The 21,034-nt window shown below is 38.2% G+C and overlaps 1 protein-coding gene across 1 annotated transcript in view; it reads left to right on the top strand.

The window, feature by feature from the left end:
• Window positions 1-20,373, top strand: part of COL3A1 (collagen type III alpha 1 chain) — a 53,678-nt gene extending 33,305 nt beyond the window's left edge. The window contains exons 17-51 of the mRNA XM_054209674.1: window positions 42-86; window positions 209-307; window positions 1,108-1,161; window positions 1,304-1,411; window positions 2,641-2,694; window positions 2,806-2,904; window positions 3,965-4,018; window positions 4,364-4,462; window positions 4,609-4,662; window positions 4,795-4,848; window positions 5,372-5,425; window positions 5,812-5,865; window positions 6,120-6,164; window positions 6,256-6,354; window positions 6,456-6,563; window positions 7,123-7,176; window positions 8,288-8,341; window positions 8,445-8,498; window positions 9,100-9,153; window positions 9,484-9,591; window positions 9,765-9,818; window positions 10,339-10,392; window positions 11,544-11,705; window positions 11,832-11,939; window positions 12,717-12,824; window positions 13,249-13,302; window positions 13,486-13,593; window positions 14,213-14,266; window positions 14,377-14,484; window positions 15,721-15,774; window positions 15,994-16,101; window positions 16,774-17,053; window positions 17,545-17,732; window positions 17,908-18,150; window positions 19,189-20,373. Coding sequence (XP_054065649.1) covers window positions 42-86; window positions 209-307; window positions 1,108-1,161; window positions 1,304-1,411; window positions 2,641-2,694; window positions 2,806-2,904; window positions 3,965-4,018; window positions 4,364-4,462; window positions 4,609-4,662; window positions 4,795-4,848; window positions 5,372-5,425; window positions 5,812-5,865; window positions 6,120-6,164; window positions 6,256-6,354; window positions 6,456-6,563; window positions 7,123-7,176; window positions 8,288-8,341; window positions 8,445-8,498; window positions 9,100-9,153; window positions 9,484-9,591; window positions 9,765-9,818; window positions 10,339-10,392; window positions 11,544-11,705; window positions 11,832-11,939; window positions 12,717-12,824; window positions 13,249-13,302; window positions 13,486-13,593; window positions 14,213-14,266; window positions 14,377-14,484; window positions 15,721-15,774; window positions 15,994-16,101; window positions 16,774-17,053; window positions 17,545-17,732; window positions 17,908-18,150; window positions 19,189-19,335 — 3,234 coding nt within the window. The 3' untranslated portion in view covers window positions 19,336-20,373. The remainder of the gene's footprint in view (window positions 1-41; window positions 87-208; window positions 308-1,107; window positions 1,162-1,303; window positions 1,412-2,640; window positions 2,695-2,805; window positions 2,905-3,964; window positions 4,019-4,363; window positions 4,463-4,608; window positions 4,663-4,794; window positions 4,849-5,371; window positions 5,426-5,811; window positions 5,866-6,119; window positions 6,165-6,255; window positions 6,355-6,455; window positions 6,564-7,122; window positions 7,177-8,287; window positions 8,342-8,444; window positions 8,499-9,099; window positions 9,154-9,483; window positions 9,592-9,764; window positions 9,819-10,338; window positions 10,393-11,543; window positions 11,706-11,831; window positions 11,940-12,716; window positions 12,825-13,248; window positions 13,303-13,485; window positions 13,594-14,212; window positions 14,267-14,376; window positions 14,485-15,720; window positions 15,775-15,993; window positions 16,102-16,773; window positions 17,054-17,544; window positions 17,733-17,907; window positions 18,151-19,188) is intronic.
• The last annotated feature ends 661 nt before the right edge of the window (window positions 20,374-21,034 follow it).

Raw genomic sequence — 21,034 nt, 5'->3', positions numbered from 1 at the left:
AGCTTAGCAGCATCAGTTGGTTTTGTTTTGTTTTTTTTCAGGGCCCTCCTGGAAGAGCTGGAAGCCCTGGCAACAAGGGTGAAATGGTGGGTACTTTTCACATCACTGTCTTTTGCTGCACTGTGTTGGTGAGGGTTAATGTTTGGACTGGGCAGAATCCAACAGTGCCACGGTCTCTTCATCCCTGTGTGCTGTTCACTCTCTACAGGGACCTTCTGGTATTCCTGGTGCTCCTGGTCTGCCAGGAGGCCGCGGTCTTCCTGGTCCTCCAGGTACAAGTGGAAACCCCGGAGCAAAAGGCTCTCCAGTGAGTTACTAATATTCATTACACTGGTTGGACGAACAAATATGGTGGAAGTATTTCTGATACCATTAAAAAACCTCATTGAATTTTCCTATTCACTTGACGCACTCTACTAAATTATTTCATAATATATAGATATATTTTATCTTTCACACTTTTATATATATATTATATATTAAATAGTTATATATAAAAATATATTTTATATATTTATATATAAAATATATATATAAAAATATGATAAAAATACGTATTTGCTTTCCTAAATTATCTATCAATTCTGAAACACATAACAAAAAAAGCCCTAGTCAAAAATGGTTACATTAGACAAAATATATTGTTTTAAAATCCCAGTTTCACCTGCTTAAATTCCCCATGGGCTGGCTCCACAGTCCACTACTCCTAGTGAGTTGCACCTACTCTTACACTGTCATTTACCCCAGCAGGCTCTTTCCTGACAGCCTTACATCACATATAGTTCTGTGTCGGAGAAAATATTCAAGGATGTCAAGCAAAAGTCTCAAGGGTGTTTGAAATAGCTTAGAAACAGACATACAATTTTATTCAGTTGTGTTTAAGATTTTATCCCTTCTTTCCTTTACCGGATTTTTAAGGAGCCCCATGCGTTTCATATCCAGGTTCAACTAGTGCATGCTAATTCTTTTGCAGAATGTAAAATAATAAAAATGAATCAATAATTTGAAAGATATTATGTCTGCTTCTTAGTATTTTAGTACATATAGTATCTCTAGAATAATACCCTGTTGCAATTCATTATTTTAATGGCATTTTCTCCTATTTAGGGAGAACCTGGTAAGAATGGTGCAAAAGGAGATCCAGGCCCAAAAGGCGAGCGTGTAAGTGATTTCAAAATGCATTCAGAGACTTCTTCCAAGGAAGTCTGAACCCTGAATCATTCCCCATGCAAAACCTGGGGATCTTTTTTGTTTTTTAGAGACTTCTAACTTCACCGATGGGCTTTTTTGTTGTTGTTGCCAGGGTGAAAATGGTACCCCAGGTGCTCCTGGACCTCCTGGTGAGGAAGGCAAAAGAGGTGCAAACGGTGAACCCGGCCAGAATGGCATACCTGGTACACCTGGAGAAAGGGTAAGCTGCTGTTGATGACCATGCACACAATGTACACTCTGAGTTAATACACAGACAGCAAAATGTGGTGTTGAAAATACTTTAAGGAGATGCTTTGCTCCATATCTGTTCTCAGCAAATTCCAGATGTGAAACTGGGTTACGAAACTGGGGAGAATTCTTACCTAGTTCCTCATCTGAATTACAGTGCTTGAATCTACCTCAGTCTGAAATAAATTAATTTATTTCTTTTTTTTTATATTGAAGAAGCAGTGATCTTAGAAGTTGTATCAAAAGATTTGTGCTGAAAAGCAACCATAAACTGTGAGAACTACACAGGGGGAAAAAGAAAACCAACCCAAAAAACCAACCCAAAACCAAAATTTCAAAATTACTTCTCATTTAACAAAAACGACCAATCACAACATTTCAGCTCTGGAAAGTGAAATTAATGCAAATTCTTCTACATTCAGGATATGTCTTTATGTCAAGATCTTTATCATCAATGGATCTTAAATGTCAATAATACCAATAACAACCACATTGTCAGGATGTCTTCTGTGTTATAATATCTTTACTGCCAACAGGTTTTTTGGCTTGTAGGTTCGATAACTTTCCAAAGAGCATTCTCACAAAGAAATTCCTGAATTGATTTATTCAACAAAATAAATAGCAACACCCTTAAAAATTTTTGATTTCTGTTCCCACCTGAACCAAAGCAAATAGTACTGATCTCTCTATAACTCGTAATTTAATAATTGATTGCAGTATTTGCTGAAGCTATGAGGGAACCAAAGATAAACAAGTGAACAAATTAATTGTATTAAATATATAAATGGGGCTGCAAATTATATTTTATAATTCAAATTTCTTGTAAGAAATGAAGATACTAGTAAATATAAATACTAAAGCAATACAGTAAAGCTCTTTTCAGTATTGAATTAGAAGCAAATAATTGTTCAAGACTGAATGTGTTGTTTTATTTTTTATATGAATTTAGAAAAGTCATGAATAAAGTAACTAGTGCGGGGTCAGTTAAAAATAATGGATGGGCTATGATTTCAACAGGAGGGTTATATCCAAAGAGAAGATAATTCTGTAAACTTGCTACTGTGAAGTGTCATTTCCATCTACTTCTTTCATTAATTTTCATAATAATATGTCTAATCATAAACAGTTTAGAAATAAAACCGTTTGCCATTACCTAAGTCATATTGCCTATGATCCATATTTTGTTGTTGTATTTGGCAGGGCACCCCCGGTTTCCGTGGCTTACCTGGTAGCAATGGACTTCCAGGTGAAAAGGTATAAGTCTTCCTCTAAATAAAAGCCCAAATTTCTGGAATTTGAATGGACGATTTCAGGTTCAAGATGATGCTGATTTCCTTGCTGTGAATTTCAACATCTCTTTTTTAGGGTCCAGCAGGTGAACGTGGTAGCCCAGGTCCTCCTGGCCCCAGTGGACCCGCAGGAGAGCGTGGACAGGATGGAGGCCCAGGTCTTCCCGGAATGAGAGTAAGACAGGACATCTCCAAGAAAATGAGATAAACTCTATTAGAGATGCTTCATTTGATTTGATACAATAGAGGGGTCCAATTAGAAAAAGTTTCTATTAATTCCTTTAAGTGGAGTATAGTGCAATAGATAACCATAGAGAGAACATCTGTTACAAATGAATGAGGAAGCTTATATGAAGCTGAACACGGTCCCCACTTCTCAGAGTATGCCATGCGCTATCATGAGATGTGGCTTTAATGAGAATTAGCATTGGATGATTTTCTGTATTGTCTATTTACATTTTAGCAAATTTTACAATTTATTATAAAATGTGTTATGTATGTTACATTTAATAAGTAATTTGGGTTACTGTATTTAAATATATTCATATTTAAATAGGCTTACATTTAACATTTCAATAATTAAATTATACATTTATTTAAATATTTCAATATACTTAAGTATTTAACTTATATTTATTGTTTATTTTCAGAGATAACCTATTGTGTAATATGTACAGAATGTAACAACATCATGTGAGCTATACTAAGAATTAGCAACTGCTGACAACAAATACATTGAAATTCAAAAGTCAGCCTGACTTCAGGCTTCTGGGAGCTAAACAAGATTTTATTGGAAATGCAAACGAATCATTTAAAATATAATAAAAATAGTATTTAAAAATATAAAACAAGTTAACTAAAATGTATTATAAATTGTGTTGCTTTTAAGCAGAGGTACCTAATAAAAATTGTTTCATTCCTTGATTTTTACCATCTGAAATTAGCTTTCTTCCCAAATAATGCAACAATACAATTTTTGTGCATGCTGATTAATGTCCGATGCCTTGATTAGATATGACTCTCGGAGAAAGCAATAAACTCCTAACAAAAGAATTTGTTAGCTTTCTCCAATTTTTCCCCTTAAAGGTAAGGAAGGAAATGGGAGGAGTTTTAATCTTTACTAAAATCAAGCAAGCAGTTTAAAATGTATTTTTATATATTTATATTTGTATATTGTAACTTAATACTACACGTTTTAATCTGAAGAATAACACCTTTTTTTTCTTCAATTGCAGGGTTTGCCGGGAATTCCAGGAAGCCCTGGAAGCGATGGGAAACCTGGCCCTCCAGTACGTACACTGTGCAAATATTTTATACTAGTCCTCCTACTGACCTTACCCTCATCCCACAGTAGCTACAGGGCAGGTTGTTATCACAGTCAGATTGATCGTCTCTTTTTTAGTTTGTTTCAATTACCAAAGCACTTTATTTGCTGTCTCATTGTGATAACATTCTGTAAGTCTTGTCATTTAATACACAGTATACAGAAGCTAAGTTGAAATACAAAACAATAAGTTTTGAACAAGAATGTCTCTAGCCTGATCTCACCCTCACTCACTATTTAATGAGTCATGGATATTAATTTATTTCACCTAACAGATGCTGTGTCTTCATTTCTTTTTTGCTTCTCCCAGGGTAATCAGGGTGAATCCGGCCGCTCTGGTCCACCTGGCCCCCCAGGCCCACGTGGCCAGCCAGGGGTAATGGGTTTCCCTGGTCCCAAGGGCAATGAGGTGAGTGGCATTTCTCCATTTCTCCTGTGCTTGGTTGATCAGCCACTGTTCAGTTGCTCCATAGTGGGGCTGTCTGGTGCTGCAGCTTGAAGTTATTGTATGCTGACCAGAACAGGTATTCTAAATGTGATCTTTCTCTTTTGTAGGGTGCACCAGGTAAGAATGGAGAAAGAGGCCCTGGTGGACCACCTGGAACACCTGTAAGTTTAATTAACGTTTTGTTCAATTATATAATAATTTATTAATGACATAATATTAATTAATAATAATTTTGTGACTCTTATAAAAATTATATCAACCCATAACCATAGCCTAATTTTGTCTTTGTATAGGGTCCTGCTGGGAAGAATGGTGATGTTGGCCTCCCGGGTCCTCCTGGACCTACTGTAAGTGTGGTAGTCCCATAAGAGGCAATTATCAGTTATTGCCAAGCCAGACAGAGACTGTGAATTTAGGGGAAAGAAGATATTTTTAATGATGTGGAAAAGTCTCCTTTTGTGAAGACAAATAAAAGAGCTCCTCTTTGCCATTATTTTAATAAATTAAAACTTTGTTCGGAGAAACTTGAGTACCAGGTATACCTGGTATAAATTGAAATGAAAGGTCAATTTAGAATTCTTGGGGATCTACCAGCTTTTCAAATTGAAGCATAGTATTGCTTCCTTTAACATTTGTCAGAGCTAGCATTTCAGACTAGTATCAAGTATAAATGTGTCTGCTGAATGACCTTTAATGGTTGGAATGAAAAGAGCAAACACCAGAACACCGAGATACATTAGTCTTTGAGACTGTGCAATGTCATCATCAGAGCATGATAAGGAGGCATAGATTAAATGTGGTGTGAAGGTGTTTATATGTCAAAATGTTCTCAGACAATTTCTTTTTATTTTCTCTTCTGTTTGATTCTAGGGTGCTTCTGGGGAGAGAGGAGAACCAGGACCAGCAGGTCCACCTGGCCTCCAGGTGCTGTGTGTTTATTGTTCATTGGTTTCCTATTCTTTTTAACAGACTAAAACACACATACACACACACACACACAAAAAAAAAAAAAAAGAAAGGAAAAAAAGGAGGCATCTAAACATTTTCATTTGGGTGCACATCATCATATTTTGAATTAAGACAGGTCAACCAATTGACAAAAGTTATTGCTTAGTATTTCATAATTGCGAACCAGATGCATAGCTCCATAGACTATGTCACAAAACATCTGGCTAACAAATTAACACCTCCTACTTTGTAAAGGATCAGAATGAGTTGGGTACACATCTTTGTGTCAAAAAAGTTTGCTAGATAAGAAAATGCATAAGTTGTCTATATAACAGAGATGATAATACTGTTCCTTCGTATAGGGATTGCCTGGTGGACCAGGACCAGCTGGAGAAAATGGAAAACCTGGAGAACCAGTAAGTAGTAGTTCCTTCTTTTAAAAAAAACAAACAAAAAAAACAAAACAAAAAAACCCCAACCAACCAATGAAAAATAATACATGAAAAGCTCTTCCTAGGTTATATTTACAAATTCAGATAGCTATCAGAACTCTGTAGAGCAGAGAAGTTTGCTTTAAGGGATAATAGGTGAGAGAAAGAGAGTTCCGACCACAATACAGATTTACTAAGTCAGGCACGTGGATAACTTGCATTTATTTTCTCATAAACAGGGACCAAAAGGTGATATTGGAGGACCCGGATTCCCAGGCCCTAAGGTAAATCATACAGAAGTGGTTCTATAATTACAGTAAGGAATTATCAAACTATAAACCTGGCAGCAAAGAATAACACATTTCTTTGCTACAGGGTGAAAATGGTATCCCAGGTGAACGTGGTGCACAGGGTCCTCCAGGACCTCCTGGAACAAGAGGTGGGCCAGGTCCTGCTGGCTCAGAAGGTGCCAAGGTACCCAAAGACTTGCTTGCTTCCTGCTGTTATGTGCATCATTCGGGTTCCTGTTCTTTTTTTTTTAAAATCTTTTCTAATTATTTTTTGTTACTCCTTAGGGTCCTCCTGGACCCCCTGGTCCTGCTGGAGGCACAGGGCTGCCTGGTTTACAGGGAATGCCTGGAGAAAGAGGAGCTCCTGGAAGTCCTGGACCAAAAGGGGATAAGGTAACACCCATACACACACACACACACGCTCTGCCAATTTTATGCTAACTCAGTTTCCCACAAGGCCCTGACTTTGTTCACATCTTCACTTTTGGCTTGATTTCAGAGGTACTGACTGTGTAGCAGTATTGTTGATTTACCAGTGTCGTATGGATCCTGTATGTTAAAAAATATAGGATTTTTCGCCTTGGTTTAAGATATGCTAGATATTTTGCTATGTTAGGTTTCACAGGGGAGGGGTACATGAAAACAGTTCTAAAGAAGATAATAAACAATGGCAATAATTCATACCATGGGCAAACAGTTTGGCATAGACTCCATTTTGAATCAGTTTGGGTTTTTTTCTATCAAAGTGGTCAGTATCTAATGCTGAATACTGGGCAAAGTGTCATCCCCAATTTTAGATTCGTATGATCACAATAAGGAAATCTGGTTATTAAGATACCCCTAGTATGAGATCCTCTCCTCAGTAATGTTTTAATTCTTCTCTTTTTTTCCCCCGTTATGCTCATTTTATGCTTGCTTTTTGCTTGTGCTTTTTATGTCTTACACTTGCTAGGGAGAACCTGGTGGCAAAGGTGCTGATGGCATTCCTGGTGGAAGAGGAGAGAGAGTGAGTAGTCTTCAAACATCTAACGGTTTATCTATTAGCTTCACATAGTCTACACTTAGAATATGAGTAAACTTAAAGTGAATAAATACTGTCTAGGAGAGGTAAAGTAGTAATCCCATTTTATTTCATTCTGGCAAATCTGGTTTTGTAAGCTAAATTAGACTTAATAATGGCTTTTGTGTTTGCAGCTGCTTTTTTGCTTACGGCAAAAAAGAATTTTTTGCAAGCAGAAGATCACAATTAATTGGGACAATATTTTGGAGGGAAAGCACCAATACAAAAGTAAAGAAAATGTTACTAGCTTCCTAAACCTAGCTGACTGATGAGGAAAATGCTGGTTATAATGAAGCACAAAAATGATAGTAAGTATTCTCATACAGAATACTTCTACAGGTTACTATACATGATATATTTATACATCTATATATCATATACACATATGTCGTGGCTTAACCCCAGCCATCAGCAAGGACCACACAGCTGCTTGCTCACTACTGCCACACCAGTAGGGTAGGGAGAAAAGGAGGTGAAAGGACAAAAACCCATGGGTTGTGATAAAGGCAGTTTAATAGAACAGTAACGTAAGCAGAAAATAACAATAATAATATTGATGATAAAAGAATATACAAAATAAAGTAATAAAACACAAGTCACTCTCAATACCCGATGATCGGTTGCCCAGCCCATTCTGAACAGTGGTTGTGGATTCCTGCCCCCCACCCCAGCCATCAGGTACGCATAAAATTCTCAAGAAAGAAAAAGTCAGGAAGCCAGTCAAGAGGTGTTGAACATACGCTGAAGAAATATGGACCAATTATCCATATGAAAAGTTAGGGCAATGGATAACTTATATTGTCTACCATTGAAAGAGACCTGTTAAATTTAGGTGACTTTGAATTTGATTTGGGGGGGGGGGGTGGGGAGAAGTCCATTGGAGATCTCTCACATTGCAAAATGGTGTGATCTCGGATTGTCACTCCAAAATGCAGCGTGCAACAACACCAACACGCTGGCATTGTAGACTTACTTCCATTTAAATATCTTGATCAAAATAGAGGAATTAACTTTGTCATATTTTGATAAAAAAATATATTGTTTTCTAATTCTTTAGGGTAACGTAGGTCCCATCGGTCCTCCTGGTCCTGCCGGCCCACCTGGAGATAAGGTAAAGCATCCTCTATAATCATGTTTGATACTGCAAATGTCACACTGGTGGCTGTCTCATGGGAAGAGGAAAAACACCTTGTAATCATTCTTGTTCCTTACAGGGAGAGACTGGTCCAGCAGGTGCCCCAGGTCCAATGGGTTCCCGTGGAGGTCCTGTAAGTGATTTTTCTTCCACTATAACTTTACCATGGCTCCTCTAGCCTAGTATAGATATCAGTGTTGCACCCACCTGATCAGGAACACATGTGGCTTGAGTTCAAAATAAACTAAGTTCATTCGGTTCCTGTTGACTCTTGGGATTTTCAGGTGCTAAGGACTTCAGAACATCAGTGCTTTTAACAATGTAAAAGGTTTGGAGGACTGCAGTGACAGGTCAGGGCAAGAGTGTGAGCAATAGTTGTTTCCATCTTGTCTTCAGTTAAGCAAACTTTTAAAAATACTCTTATATTTATATTTTTAGATTGATAAAATAGTGCATTTGGATCTTGGCTGTATCTGAGGAACACCATGGATTGTACTCAGGGTTTGTACAGGTGTAACAGAGATCAGTTTGTCACACTTTAGATAATTATCAGATAATTCCTGAACAGATATTTTTAGAGCTCAGGAGCAATTGTCATTTTGGGTTTAGTTTTTTTCCTCCAAAGGCTGACAAGACAAAGAAACTTCAGAGGTATTCACGGGAATGTTCTCTAACTCATAAAGTGAAGCCTGTCTTTCCAGCATTTTCCATTGCTGACATGTTGTTTTCTATAGGGTGAACGAGGAGAACAAGGTCTTCCTGGACCTGCTGGTTTCCCTGGAGCTCCAGTAAGTATAAATACTTAAGAGCAATTTAATGTGATTATCAGTTTTTATTTTCTCTAAGTTCATCCACATCTCAGGAAGGCTTGCTGTATCCCCTTTAACATAAATACCCACTACATACATTTGATTCATTTATTACTTTTTCTATACTCAAGTCATACATAGAATGACATTTCTTTATCCTTCCCTTACTGTACTGGTGGAGCAATAGAGTTCAACTGCATTCACGTTTTATTTAATATTGAAATTCCCTTCAGAAGGGTATCTGGATAGGGTTTCTCCCCACAGTGATATCATCTGTATTTTTTGAGTTGTAATATAATTTTTCTATAGGGCCAAAATGGGGAACCTGGTGGGAAAGGAGAAAGAGGCCCACCTGGTCTAAGAGGAGAGGCTGGACCCCCTGGAGCTGCAGGTCCACAAGGTGGTCCTGGTGCACCAGTAAGTTTTTGCTATTCCTTATTGCTACAAAGAGAGGTTTCTTCAGTTCTCCCTCAGCCTCAAGGTGGCTGGGCCCAAGTGCAAGCATTTGAACTGCCTGAAACTTAATGACACTTCCTATAATTTAAATCTATTTATCAAATAATTTGCTTTACCTGTTTCCTTCCATGTAGGGTCCACCTGGTCCCCAAGGAACAAAAGGAGAACGTGGATCTCCTGGAGGCCCTGTGAGTATGTCTTTGACTTAGTCACTGATAAATGACTCAATCTATTACAACAAATGTGATGTAAATGAAAAACAATACCTTCAGTGACTTTAATAGCTGCTGTTCAAGAATAATTAAAGTGTTCCAAAAGGAGTAATTAAAGGAGTAATTAAAGTTGAAGTGTTTAGTGATCCAGATTACATTGATTTTAATATTAGTAAGGTGCCAAAATAGCTTTTGGCACAATGACCCAAAGCTATAAAATGGCTTATCTCAACAGTTATTAGATTTACGTGCTGTCTTTGCCAGGTTTCTCAGAGCCCATTAGCTCACGTTTGAGGAAAGCACGGGACCTTCCCTAAATGAATGAATGAATAAATAAATAAATTAGTGAACTACTGCTTCAGTTCCAGGACATTTAATTTAAGTTTTAAGGAAAACAGCTAAATATAATTCAAAGTCAGCTGTTGTATAAAAATGTAGTTGTTCATGTTTTTCCAATCTCCAAAAAACAACAACTGAAAGTATTGATCTCTTATAGGGTGCTGCTGGTTTCCCTGGTGCTCGTGGTCTACCTGGTCCCCCTGGTAGCAACGTAAGTTGTCTTATCCCCTTTTTCTTTTGTTCTTACCTTGTGGTAAGAACCTTGGTCTTACCTTTCTTTTGTTCTTACCTGTCATCTCTCTTGCTCTTTTATGATGCGAAAAATATTCAATTCAGGATCTTGAATTGGTATGCATTTTCAAAACATTTTGTATATCACTTTTGAGAATTCTTTTTTAGTTGCCTGTAAAATGGAATGGCATAAGCTTTAATTATCTTGGGACAGAGGAGTTTGGAAAGATTCTTGTGGGAAATTTTCTTTCATATGATATGGCCTACATATGAAGTTTAATCTACCAGTCTGCAGTGTCCTATTATAAAAATGTATGCTGATGCATTAGCTAATTCCATTATTTCATACAATAGCTGTGTGTGAAGAAAAGCTGTTTCATAAAATCCTTGCATGTTCAACAAGCGCCTATTTTTGACTCGCATAGTAAAAGTTAGATTCTGATTTTTGATTCTTTAAAGATTAAGAAAATTCAAAGAATACAATTTAAAAATCAAAATTGTAAGTTATCCTTTGTTGTATGGTAACTGAGATATAAAGTAAGAAAACTTTTATATTTCAATAAAAAGGTGTTTATTTTCTGTCTTATAGTTACAGACAGATACAAATTAGAATATTGCTGAATAAAAAGGAAAAAATAGGATTTTATTTAAGTATTATTAAAGTCAATGTAATTCTTTCCATTGATTGGCTAAGCTAAGAGTTTTAACAAAGGACATTTCATTCTGCGTGTGTCCAGGAAACCACCTTAAAGGTATCTGGCAGAGTGATTCAAGAAATCAGTGGGATCTGCAACCAGTTCAAATGTCTGTGGCAGAGCCCGTGGTAAGGAACATATATCCTGTGCTGGATGCATTACAAACACTGGGCATCCAAACTGTGCAGGTGTTGTATTATGCAAACTGTATGTCCAGACAGTAGGGAGAAAAAAAGCAGGTTTGAAAGCTGTAGGTGAAAGGATTCTCTTTATAAAACCAGATCAGATTTGGGTGCGTAGAGGTTGGACCCTAAATCCACCTTCAGGCAATGAATCAAGTCTGGTTGGCTTTCATGAGAAAAGATCAACACCAATAAGCGCGTGCTACTGTTTCAAATAACACAGCTCACACTTTTCTCTTTAAAATTCCTTCTAGGGTAGTCCAGGTCCCCCTGGTAACGCAGGGCCTGCAGGCAAGGATGGGCCTCCCGGACCCCCTGGTAGTGCTGGTTCTCCTGGCAGTCCAGGACCTGCTGGAACGAGAGGTGAGCCGGGCTCACCAGGTGAAAAAGGGCCACCAGGTGCACGAGGAGAAAGGGTAAGTACACATCCAGCCATGGACCATTATACTAATTGATGGGGATTATGTTCATTGGGAATAAGAAGCCAGCTATTGAACGTTGAAGATCCTCAGTATTGACTGCTCTGACTTTTTCCTAAACAGGGAGCAACAGGAGAACCAGGTCCTCAAGGCATCGCTGGTGGCCGGGGTAACATAGGTTTGCCAGGTGTGCGTGGCCCAAGCGGTCCACCTGGTATGGCGGGTGCCAAGGTGAGAGTGCATTCACTGCTGCAGTAGCCTAAAAGCTAACGCAATGACTGTAATCCAGCTGCTAAAAATACCTCTGTGTTACAAAGAGTAATGAATACGTTGTATTTTTAGTCCAGAGACTACAGAATTTACAGTTATCTTTGTTTACATCCATAAGATCAGGCTTGAAAATGTCTGGTAACAAGCAGTTGAGGGATGTGAGGCTGTCTTTAATCTCTATTACCAAGAAGTATATAACCAGCTTCACCCACTTAAGAAGGGCAATAAACTCTCCTTGAGACAAAAATTGAGTCATAGTTTCACCTACCACAAGTTGTTTATCTTTGCTTAATTCTCAATGTTTCTTGTTTAAATTTTATGACCCAAAGAGGAAAATACTTCTACCTCCCTCCAGAAAAGGTGTGAAGCTTGATTTGTATTTTATCACTAATATTGTCATAGACCAGCATTTTTTTGCTAACTGCTTTGGCTATTGTTTTTGGGCACATAAGACAAGACATACACATTTATTATTTATTATTTCTTAGTTGACAAAACAATAAGGAATGTTCCTTGGTTTCAGTGGTCTAGCATGAATATTACTAGCGATGAAAAGAAACCAGTTTGGGCAAGTTTTTGTCTTTCTTATTTTGAGTATTCACAATTACCAAAGTCACACTGACCGTTGACTTTATTAGGTCTCCTTCATAATCATTGCATATGGAATTAAAGATGTATAATATGATGGTATTTCATAAGTACATTATCTGCAATGAAATCCTTTCCCTTTTTGTTCAGGGTGAAGATGGTAAACCAGGCACCAACGGTGTCCCAGGAGAACGCGGTGCTCCTGGTCCACAAGGTCCTATTGGACAAAGAGGCTTACCTGGAGAGCCTGGCAGAGATGTGAGTGGATGTGTTAGACCTTCCTGCTAGCTTGTGAGTTACAAACAGGAGACACAGTGACTAAAGATGCTTTAAGGTTCACAGAGCCTCCCTCAAGTGCCTGATGCACAGGGGCCCGGGTAGATTACATCCTCATGTAAGGTGGTGTAGCCTGCTGTCTCTGCTATAACTTTTACTACCTGTGGACCGTGTCTCTGTCTCACTTGGAACTGAACAAGACACTGCACTGCCTGTAAGCCTACAAAATAATGCAGGTCTGAGAGATCTTTTATGGGTCCCTCCACCTCCAGGAACTCTTCCTTCTTGAAAATGTTTGCTTTCTTTGAGCATTATTTAAGCTTACTGGAAAACAAGTTGTCGATTCATCATCCAGGTTATGAACAAACTGTACCACTCTTTTTTTTTTTTTTTTTTTTTTTTCCAGGGTAACCCTGGCTCAGATGGCTTGCCTGGACGTGATGGATCCCCAGGAGGCAAAGTAAGGAATCACCAGTATCTTTAGATTGCCAAATAAATGTTATGTAGAGATGACAATATACATAGCTAGTTCTATGCTATGTAACTTGTTCCTTGAATCTCTTATGCTCCACTGAATATACCCTTTACATTGTAGTTCTTTAAACATTACATTTCTTATCCTGTCAACTGTGACTATCTGCAGGGTGACCGTGGTGAAAGTGGCTCTCCTGGCCCTCCCGGACCTCCTGGTCACCCTGGACCTGCAGGTACCAGTGGTGCACCTGGAAAAGCTGGTGAAAGAGGATTTCAGGTATGACCAAAATAAATAGCTTACTGCTTATATACATACCTTTCCTATGCAAAATCCATTTCATCCTGTAATAAAGTGGAAATTTGGAAGAGGCATACGTTTGTTACTGTCATAGTTTCTTCCTCTTTTATAAGAGTATCAAGAGGAAAGACATCCCAGTTTATGTTCCTGATAACTGTATATGAATTAAGCTCAAAATCCCTGTAAACCTTAGGATGCCAAAAAGCACATCATCCCACCAGGCCCTATCTTAGTTTCCATCCCATTTGTTGCTCATGCAGTACACGCGATGTTATTTACTTAAACTAAGGGAGTAACTTTGGAAGTCTTCATTTCTGACAAGTGCTGACAACAGCACAGCTTGAGCATTGAGCACCTCACAAAATGAAGATGGGGTCAAGTGCACGTGGTATGTATCGGTGCCTACAAGCAGCTGAGTAAGACTAACATTGGTAGAAAAAAGAACTGACCAAAATTCTTGCTGATTATATAGTGTGTGTGGAGCTTCCCCTTGTTCCCAAACAGCTGCTGGCTTTGAACATACTGCTTATCTGGAAATAAAAAAGCAGTCTAGTCAACTCCAAGTGATCCATGCCATCTTATTCTTATTGTGTCACAGGGTCCACCTGGCCCTCCTGGCTCTACTGGTCCTGCTGGTGCTCGAGGTCCTGCTGTAAGTCATGTTTAAAGTATTTGTTATATCATACATTCATTATTTCCTGATATTTGGGCATTTTTCTTATTCCCTTGTGTATTCCTTTTATTGCAAATCTACTCTTAAAGGGTCCTCAAGGTCCTCGTGGTGATAAAGGTGAACCTGGTGAAAGAGGTAGCAATGGCATAAAGGGTCATAGAGGATTTCCTGGTACCCCCGGTCTCCCTGGTCCTCCCGTGAGTATTTTGCATTGGATTGGGAATTACAGCTGTTAGTTTCTTTGGTTTGGGTCCTAGGGATCAAATTAACCATAACTAATTTACCGCAGAAAGAAAGAAAATATCAAGAACCTGTGTAATTTGATTCTCAAATGTGTTCAAAAGTCCAGATTCCCTGAATCAATCCGAAATAATTGTTAATGAAGAACTGGAAGAAGCTGCTAGGAGCTAAAGCTGGGTTTGCTAAATTCTCTTTCAGCTATTTTTCTGCCTTTGCCTGAACACTTTTTCCATTCATTTATATAGGCTATTCCTGATTAAATTGTGAAAGATAGAAATAGGGTTGAAATATTTGTCTATTAGAAATCTATGCAACACAGACATCTAAATCCATGAAAAAGCTACTCAGAGTCCAAATATCTCTCGTGTCATGCACCTTTTGCAGTAATTAATATTAGGGCAAAATGGGCAAGAAATTGTAAACTACTGAACTGTAAACACGCATTTCCATTTTGTCCAGTTCTTAATGGCTAAAAGAACTGAAGAGTAACAGACAGGCGTGCCCTAGGTATTTATGACAAGTAAAAATTTTAAGAGGGATTTGCACTGAAAAGAACTATTAATAGCACTCATGATACAAGTGAGAACCAAGGAACCAAAACTCACCTAGTTGATCTACCAATGATGGCAAAAAGGTGGAAGCATTAAATATAAATGCCGCCAATACCAACCTATTTAACAACACAATAGAACCTGTTATCTCACTTATAACATGAGTAAAAAAAAAAAAGTCTGATAAATTCTCACTTACACTACGACAGCGAGATGATTAATCATTTTTAGACATTTTCTTTGTGGTGCATACATAAAGCAAATTTTTTAATGCATTTGAAAACATGAGTGTTTCTCAAACTATTTAAACAAAGTTACCATTAATATGATTTTACAGTGATATGCAGCATTTTGAGCCTATAATTATGTATTCTTATGAATGGAAGATTTAATCTCATTGATGTCAGTTGGCTTCCTTGCATTTTGGATGATATTACATCACTAATATTTTTTCACATGGAGAACATCTGATAATTTTTTCTGGTTAAAGAATGACAAACTTTCCCATATCTGACACTGCCTTTTTATAAGGTTGTGTCTCATATAATCTTAAAGACGTTTCAATGTCTCTATTTAAGGTACATCCAGCTAGATACAAAACATTACTGGGAAGTGTATGACTTGCTTACCTTCTCTTCATAGGGTCCCCTGGGTCCACAAGGTGCAATTGGAGGTCCAGGAGCTTCAGGTGCAAGGGTAAGAAAAACTCCTTACTTAGCATAAACGGAAGATTTAGACTGTTCCTTTAAAAACAACAAAAAAAATTAAAATTGGCCATCTTAACAGGCAACAGATGAAGAAAGACACCTGATAAATTGTACAGAAATGTTTGAAAACTCTCACAAAGTATTTCTGAATTTGAGATTATCTGGTAAACTATTTTGACCATATTATTTGTGTTCAACATTGTTCTAGGGTCCCCCAGGACCAGCTGGGCCACCCGGAAAAGATGGTACAAGTGGCTATCCAGGTCCAATTGGTCCTCCTGGCCCTCGTGGTAACAGAGGTGAAAGTGGCCCTGCAGTAAGTAAATTGTGCACACTCAAACAAACAAATCTTCAGGGATTATTCATGAAAGATAGGGTGCTCTCCCATTTAAATATCTCCCTCAGAAAATTCTGCACTTCATAGGCAGAGTTTGTGGTAGAAGGTATCTAGCTATCAAGACTAAATCAAAAAAAAAAAATACAGATCATTTGTAGTTCAGTTTAACTATTGATGCACTGGCTGTTGTGTTAGTCTCAGATAATCATGGACTTCTCTGCATATGATGAGAAGGCAGGATGTCCTCTTCGCTTCGGAGCACAGACTCCCTTTGTGTCTTGGAAGCTATGAAGTGGATCTCCTAGACTCCTCTAGAGAGGCCAGCACTGCAAAGGTCACTGGCATAGTCACTTCTCCTAAAGCCAAGAAATGGTTATTCTCTGGATTTCGGTGGAAAGGGTTCCTTCTCCTTCTCAAAACCCAGACAGAAGAAGGACAGTCACAGCTTGACAAGGTTATGAAAATTCCTATTTTAGGAAAAAAAAGGCCTGGAAAGTCTAACAGATATTTATATATAGCAAGTGTCATTATTTAATGAATAAATAAAATAAATGTTTATGTGAGAATTCTCATTTTTTAATAGTAGGGCCCACATAGACTTTTAGTTTTAACCTGTGATCTCTACTCAGCACTATGTTCATTATTTTTTAGGGTCCACCAGGTGCGCCTGGTCTTCCTGGTCCTTCTGGTCCTCCTGGTCCGTGCTGTGGTGGTGGTGCCGCTATCATGGGTGGTGAAAAAGGTCCAGTGGGCTACGGGTACGAATATCGAGATGAGCCAAAAGAAAATGACATCAATCTGGCTGACATCGTATCTTCAATGAAATCAATTAACAACCAGATTGAAAACATCATTAGTCCTGATGGGTCACAGAAGAATCCAGCTCGTAACTGCAGAGATCTGAAATTCTGCCATCCTGAGCTCAAGAGCGGTATGTTAGGTTCTCGTTTTCACCAATGGTAGCAGGTCTCTATTTTTTTTTTTGCATGAATGTTATTGTCTTTGAGTATTTAAATGCAGAGATATGTTATAATAATTTGATTTGTTGTTTTGGTTTTTTTTTAACAAATGTCATGATAAAGATGATAAATGTAATAATAATTTTAAGCTTTAATTTACACTGGCTTCAACTCCAGTCCTTACATGCTTATAAGTGAATATTTGTTTAAACAATTTTATGGAAAAAAACCCACATGACAAGTATAAATTCTATATTTATTTCAAATGTCTGTCATATTACAGTATTCACATGAACTCAGTATATTTTTATATCATCTTATTTTCTGTGGCATCTCTTCTGTCAAAATTAATATGCTTCCTAATGTGGCTCAGGAATCTGGCATAGAAAAAAGCTTCACCATCATGCAGTCAGATTCTTCTCCAAATGTATTAAACCCCTCAATATTATTTTTTTACCTCTAGGAGAGTATTGGATTGATCCTAACCAAGGCTGCAAGATGGATGCTATTAAAGTATACTGTAATATGGAAACTGGTGAAACATGCCTCAATGCTAACCCCAGCACTGTGCCAAGGAAAAACTGGTGGACCAGTGAAAACAGTGGAAAGAAACATGTTTGGTTTGGAGAATCTATGAATGGAGGCTTCCAGGTAAGACATTACCACAATTAACATCCCAAAAGGTAGTACATATATCGTACCCGTGTACTAATAAATAATCCTGAAATCAAACTAAGCTAAACATTTAGTGTGTGAAGTAATAACTGTATGGATTGTCCCTGTATGGATTAAACAAAAACTGTTGCTTATGTGTAATGCTTTGCAGTTCAGCTACGGAGATCCTGAGCTTCCCGAGGATGTCTCGGAAGTTCAGCTGGCCTTCCTCCGCATTCTCTCAAGCCGTGCCTCCCAGAACATCACCTACCACTGCAAGAACAGCATTGCCTACATGGACGAAGCCAGTGGAAATGTTAAAAAAGCTCTGAAACTGATGAGCTCTACGGACAGTGAGATCAAGGCTGAAGGAAACAGCAAATTCACATATGCTGTTCTGGAAGATGGCTGTACTGTAAGTAAACAAGACTTTAGTATGGTATTTTAATAAATAATTCCCTCTAGAGGACTAGACCCATAATAAAGGACGAGCGAGCTTTGCATGACCTGGGTAAGGAAAGGACACAGTTACACCTTATTGGGGAAATTTACGTTCTGTACACCAGAAGTGTCACTCCTGTAGCAACCGTAGAGAATGAGGTGTACCCCCATTTAAATCTGTGCTTTACAGGTATCTCCTGGCTTTACAGTCAAAGTCAGTGAAGTCACAGTGAGCAAGTTTTTCACCCATCCCATGTCAACTCTAAAACTAAGAGTAGTAGGACTCACTCATGCAAAAAAATCAAGGCTAGCTGATTCAAGCCATGGTCTATGATTATGGAAGGGGGAAACACAGTTGTTTCACGGATGCAACATTGCTTCACTCTGCCTTGCTCACTGCAGCAGAAAGTACTGGAGAGGAGCAGTAACATCAATGAGCATGCTGGTCTATGAGTATCTGCAGCCTTTTCAGGAACAAATACAAAACACCATCCACAATTTCTTACTGTTTAATGTCCCAAAAGTGCAACAAACAGTGACATATATGGCAAACCTGCTGTTCAAGGATGCATGAACACACCTACTTTACAGCCACTTTGCGGCCGTTTCTTTAAGATGAACGTGAAGAGCTACCTCATTACTGCTGTCACTTTTTCCTGAGGCCAAAACCCCTTCCCAAACAGAGCAGCCATTTGTACTATCTCCCAGCATGCAGAGAACATTTCAGTCTTCAGAGTACTGGCACCTCTCCAAAGTACTCTACTGTCCATCAGGGACCCCATCCCTCTGAGCAGCAAGGTCTATAATCCCACAAGACCTTGCATAAAAGATCCAGAAATTAAGAATGTCAATCTACATGTTAATTGCTACAGCCTGCAACCAGTTTTTATGGTGTTGAGAGGGACACATTAATATGGAAAGAGAAAATTATGAAATCCACTAAACTGTAGGATAACTTTCACATAGCCTGACACTGATTTCTCTGGCGTGGTTTTTCTTTTTAACTTCACAGAAACACACTGGTGAATGGAGTAAAACGGTCTTTGAATACAGAACGCGCAAGACAATGAGGTTGCCTGTGGTTGATATTGCACCCTTAGATATTGGTCGTCCTGATCAGGAATTTGGCGTGGACATTGGCCCGGTCTGCTTCTTATAAATCAAAGATCCTGCTCTTTCTGAAACTCCGGCAAACAGATTCACACTCCAACTGTGCTCCTTTGTTTTAGCCTTGTCAGCTAGTACAGGTGACCATCAGTATCCCAGTTATTTATTAACAAAATTTCTGGGGGGAAAATCAATTTGGTATCAAAGGTTATTTTTTTCGCTATTACACAAAGTACAGTAAAAATGCTTTTTTTTCTCTATTTTTTTTTACCAAATTCCATCTTCAAAACATGTCTCCGTGGTGCTATAATACAACTTCAACACTTAATAAAACAACACTGTGTTCTATTATTTGAATGTTAGCCAATTTACAAAGCACTGATTGCTCCCAGTACCAAAGTTTACCCTTCTTTCTAAGATGCAGTCCATAAAGCTAGAAAGACCTCCCTGTTTCAACTACCTCAACATGGACAGAAACTGGGATGTGTCTGATGAGTCAAACCAAAAAACAATCAAACAAATCAATCAAAACACATTGGACCCATTGGTCAATCCAGTGGACTCATTTGGTACAAAATTGTCTATTTCTGTACTGATTAGCTGTGAAAAAGTACAGTGCATTTTAAGAGTTTAATAATACCTTGATGTCAGTAGTCACCATGATTTTATTGTTGGATTGTATTCTGTTATCAAAGGTGCTTTTCTACTTTCCTGTCGTTGCTGGTCAAGACCACTAAAATTAGGGAAGTGTAAAAGACTAATATGATGGTGCTAATGTATTTTTCACTCCTAACTCTGCAAGTCAGGGTTATTGACTTGCTTAAAAAAAAAATAAAAATAAAAAGGTAAAGGATTTAAAGCAATTGTAAATGTCTCCTGTCAAAGATTGTCATTGGCATGTCATAGTTGAGAACTTTCTCCCTTCACTCTGTAAAAGTCAACAAAGCCGCAAAATTGTGAACTTCTGTCACATTAACACATTTCTAGTGTTGAAGGTTAACCATCTTTGTAAGCTTTTATATGGTTGTTGGTCTATTCCTTACAGAGACACGTAATAAAATATCTTAATAAAACTCCTTGTTTCATAAAACTGACTTTTTAAATTTATTTTACTATTTGTGTCTCTTTCTTCAAACAAATTAATAAGGCAGGACACAACTCTGGTACCACTTTAACTGATTTTTTCTAAGATAATGTGTTTGAAGGAAAACTTGGTAATCCTATGGCATACAGTGTATGGCATCATACTACGAAATTTTCTTTCCTACTTTTTCCACTCCATCCAGTGGCTCATTTTTTTTCAAGCTTCACTGACTATCGGCATGGATTCAGCTCTGACAGCAAGATCCAAATCCAGCACCCAGGCACTAAGGCAGATCAGTTTAGAGGAAATGTAAGAGTTTAATCCTTCCTTCCCCCCTAAAAAAAACCCCCTGCCTCAGTCTAAATAAATAGGCAGTCATAGGCTACTAGCCTTTCAGATGGCAACTTAAATAAATGGCCTAAGGGTCTCCCACAGAGCAGGCTAGAGGCACTAGCAGTTTGATGACGCTGACAATCTAAGCATTTTGATACTTTTTCTGGCCATTGGAGCTGCACAACTAAGTCATCTTAGTAAAAATTCAAGTAGGTGCAAGTACCACAGTAGTTTGGTCGTGCCTAAGTTTCAGGACAGAAGAAGGAAATCAGCCACACACCAGAATCTGGGCCCTGAAACCTCTCCCATCGGTACATGCTGATAGATGTCAGTC

The sequence above is a fragment of the Rissa tridactyla genome, chromosome 7 (assembly GCF_028500815.1).
Source record: "Rissa tridactyla isolate bRisTri1 chromosome 7, bRisTri1.patW.cur.20221130, whole genome shotgun sequence".
NCBI classification, from domain to species: domain Eukaryota; kingdom Metazoa; phylum Chordata; class Aves; order Charadriiformes; family Laridae; genus Rissa; species Rissa tridactyla.
Note: the sequence above shows the minus strand (reverse complement) of the source record. Positions and strands in the feature narration are given on the sequence as shown.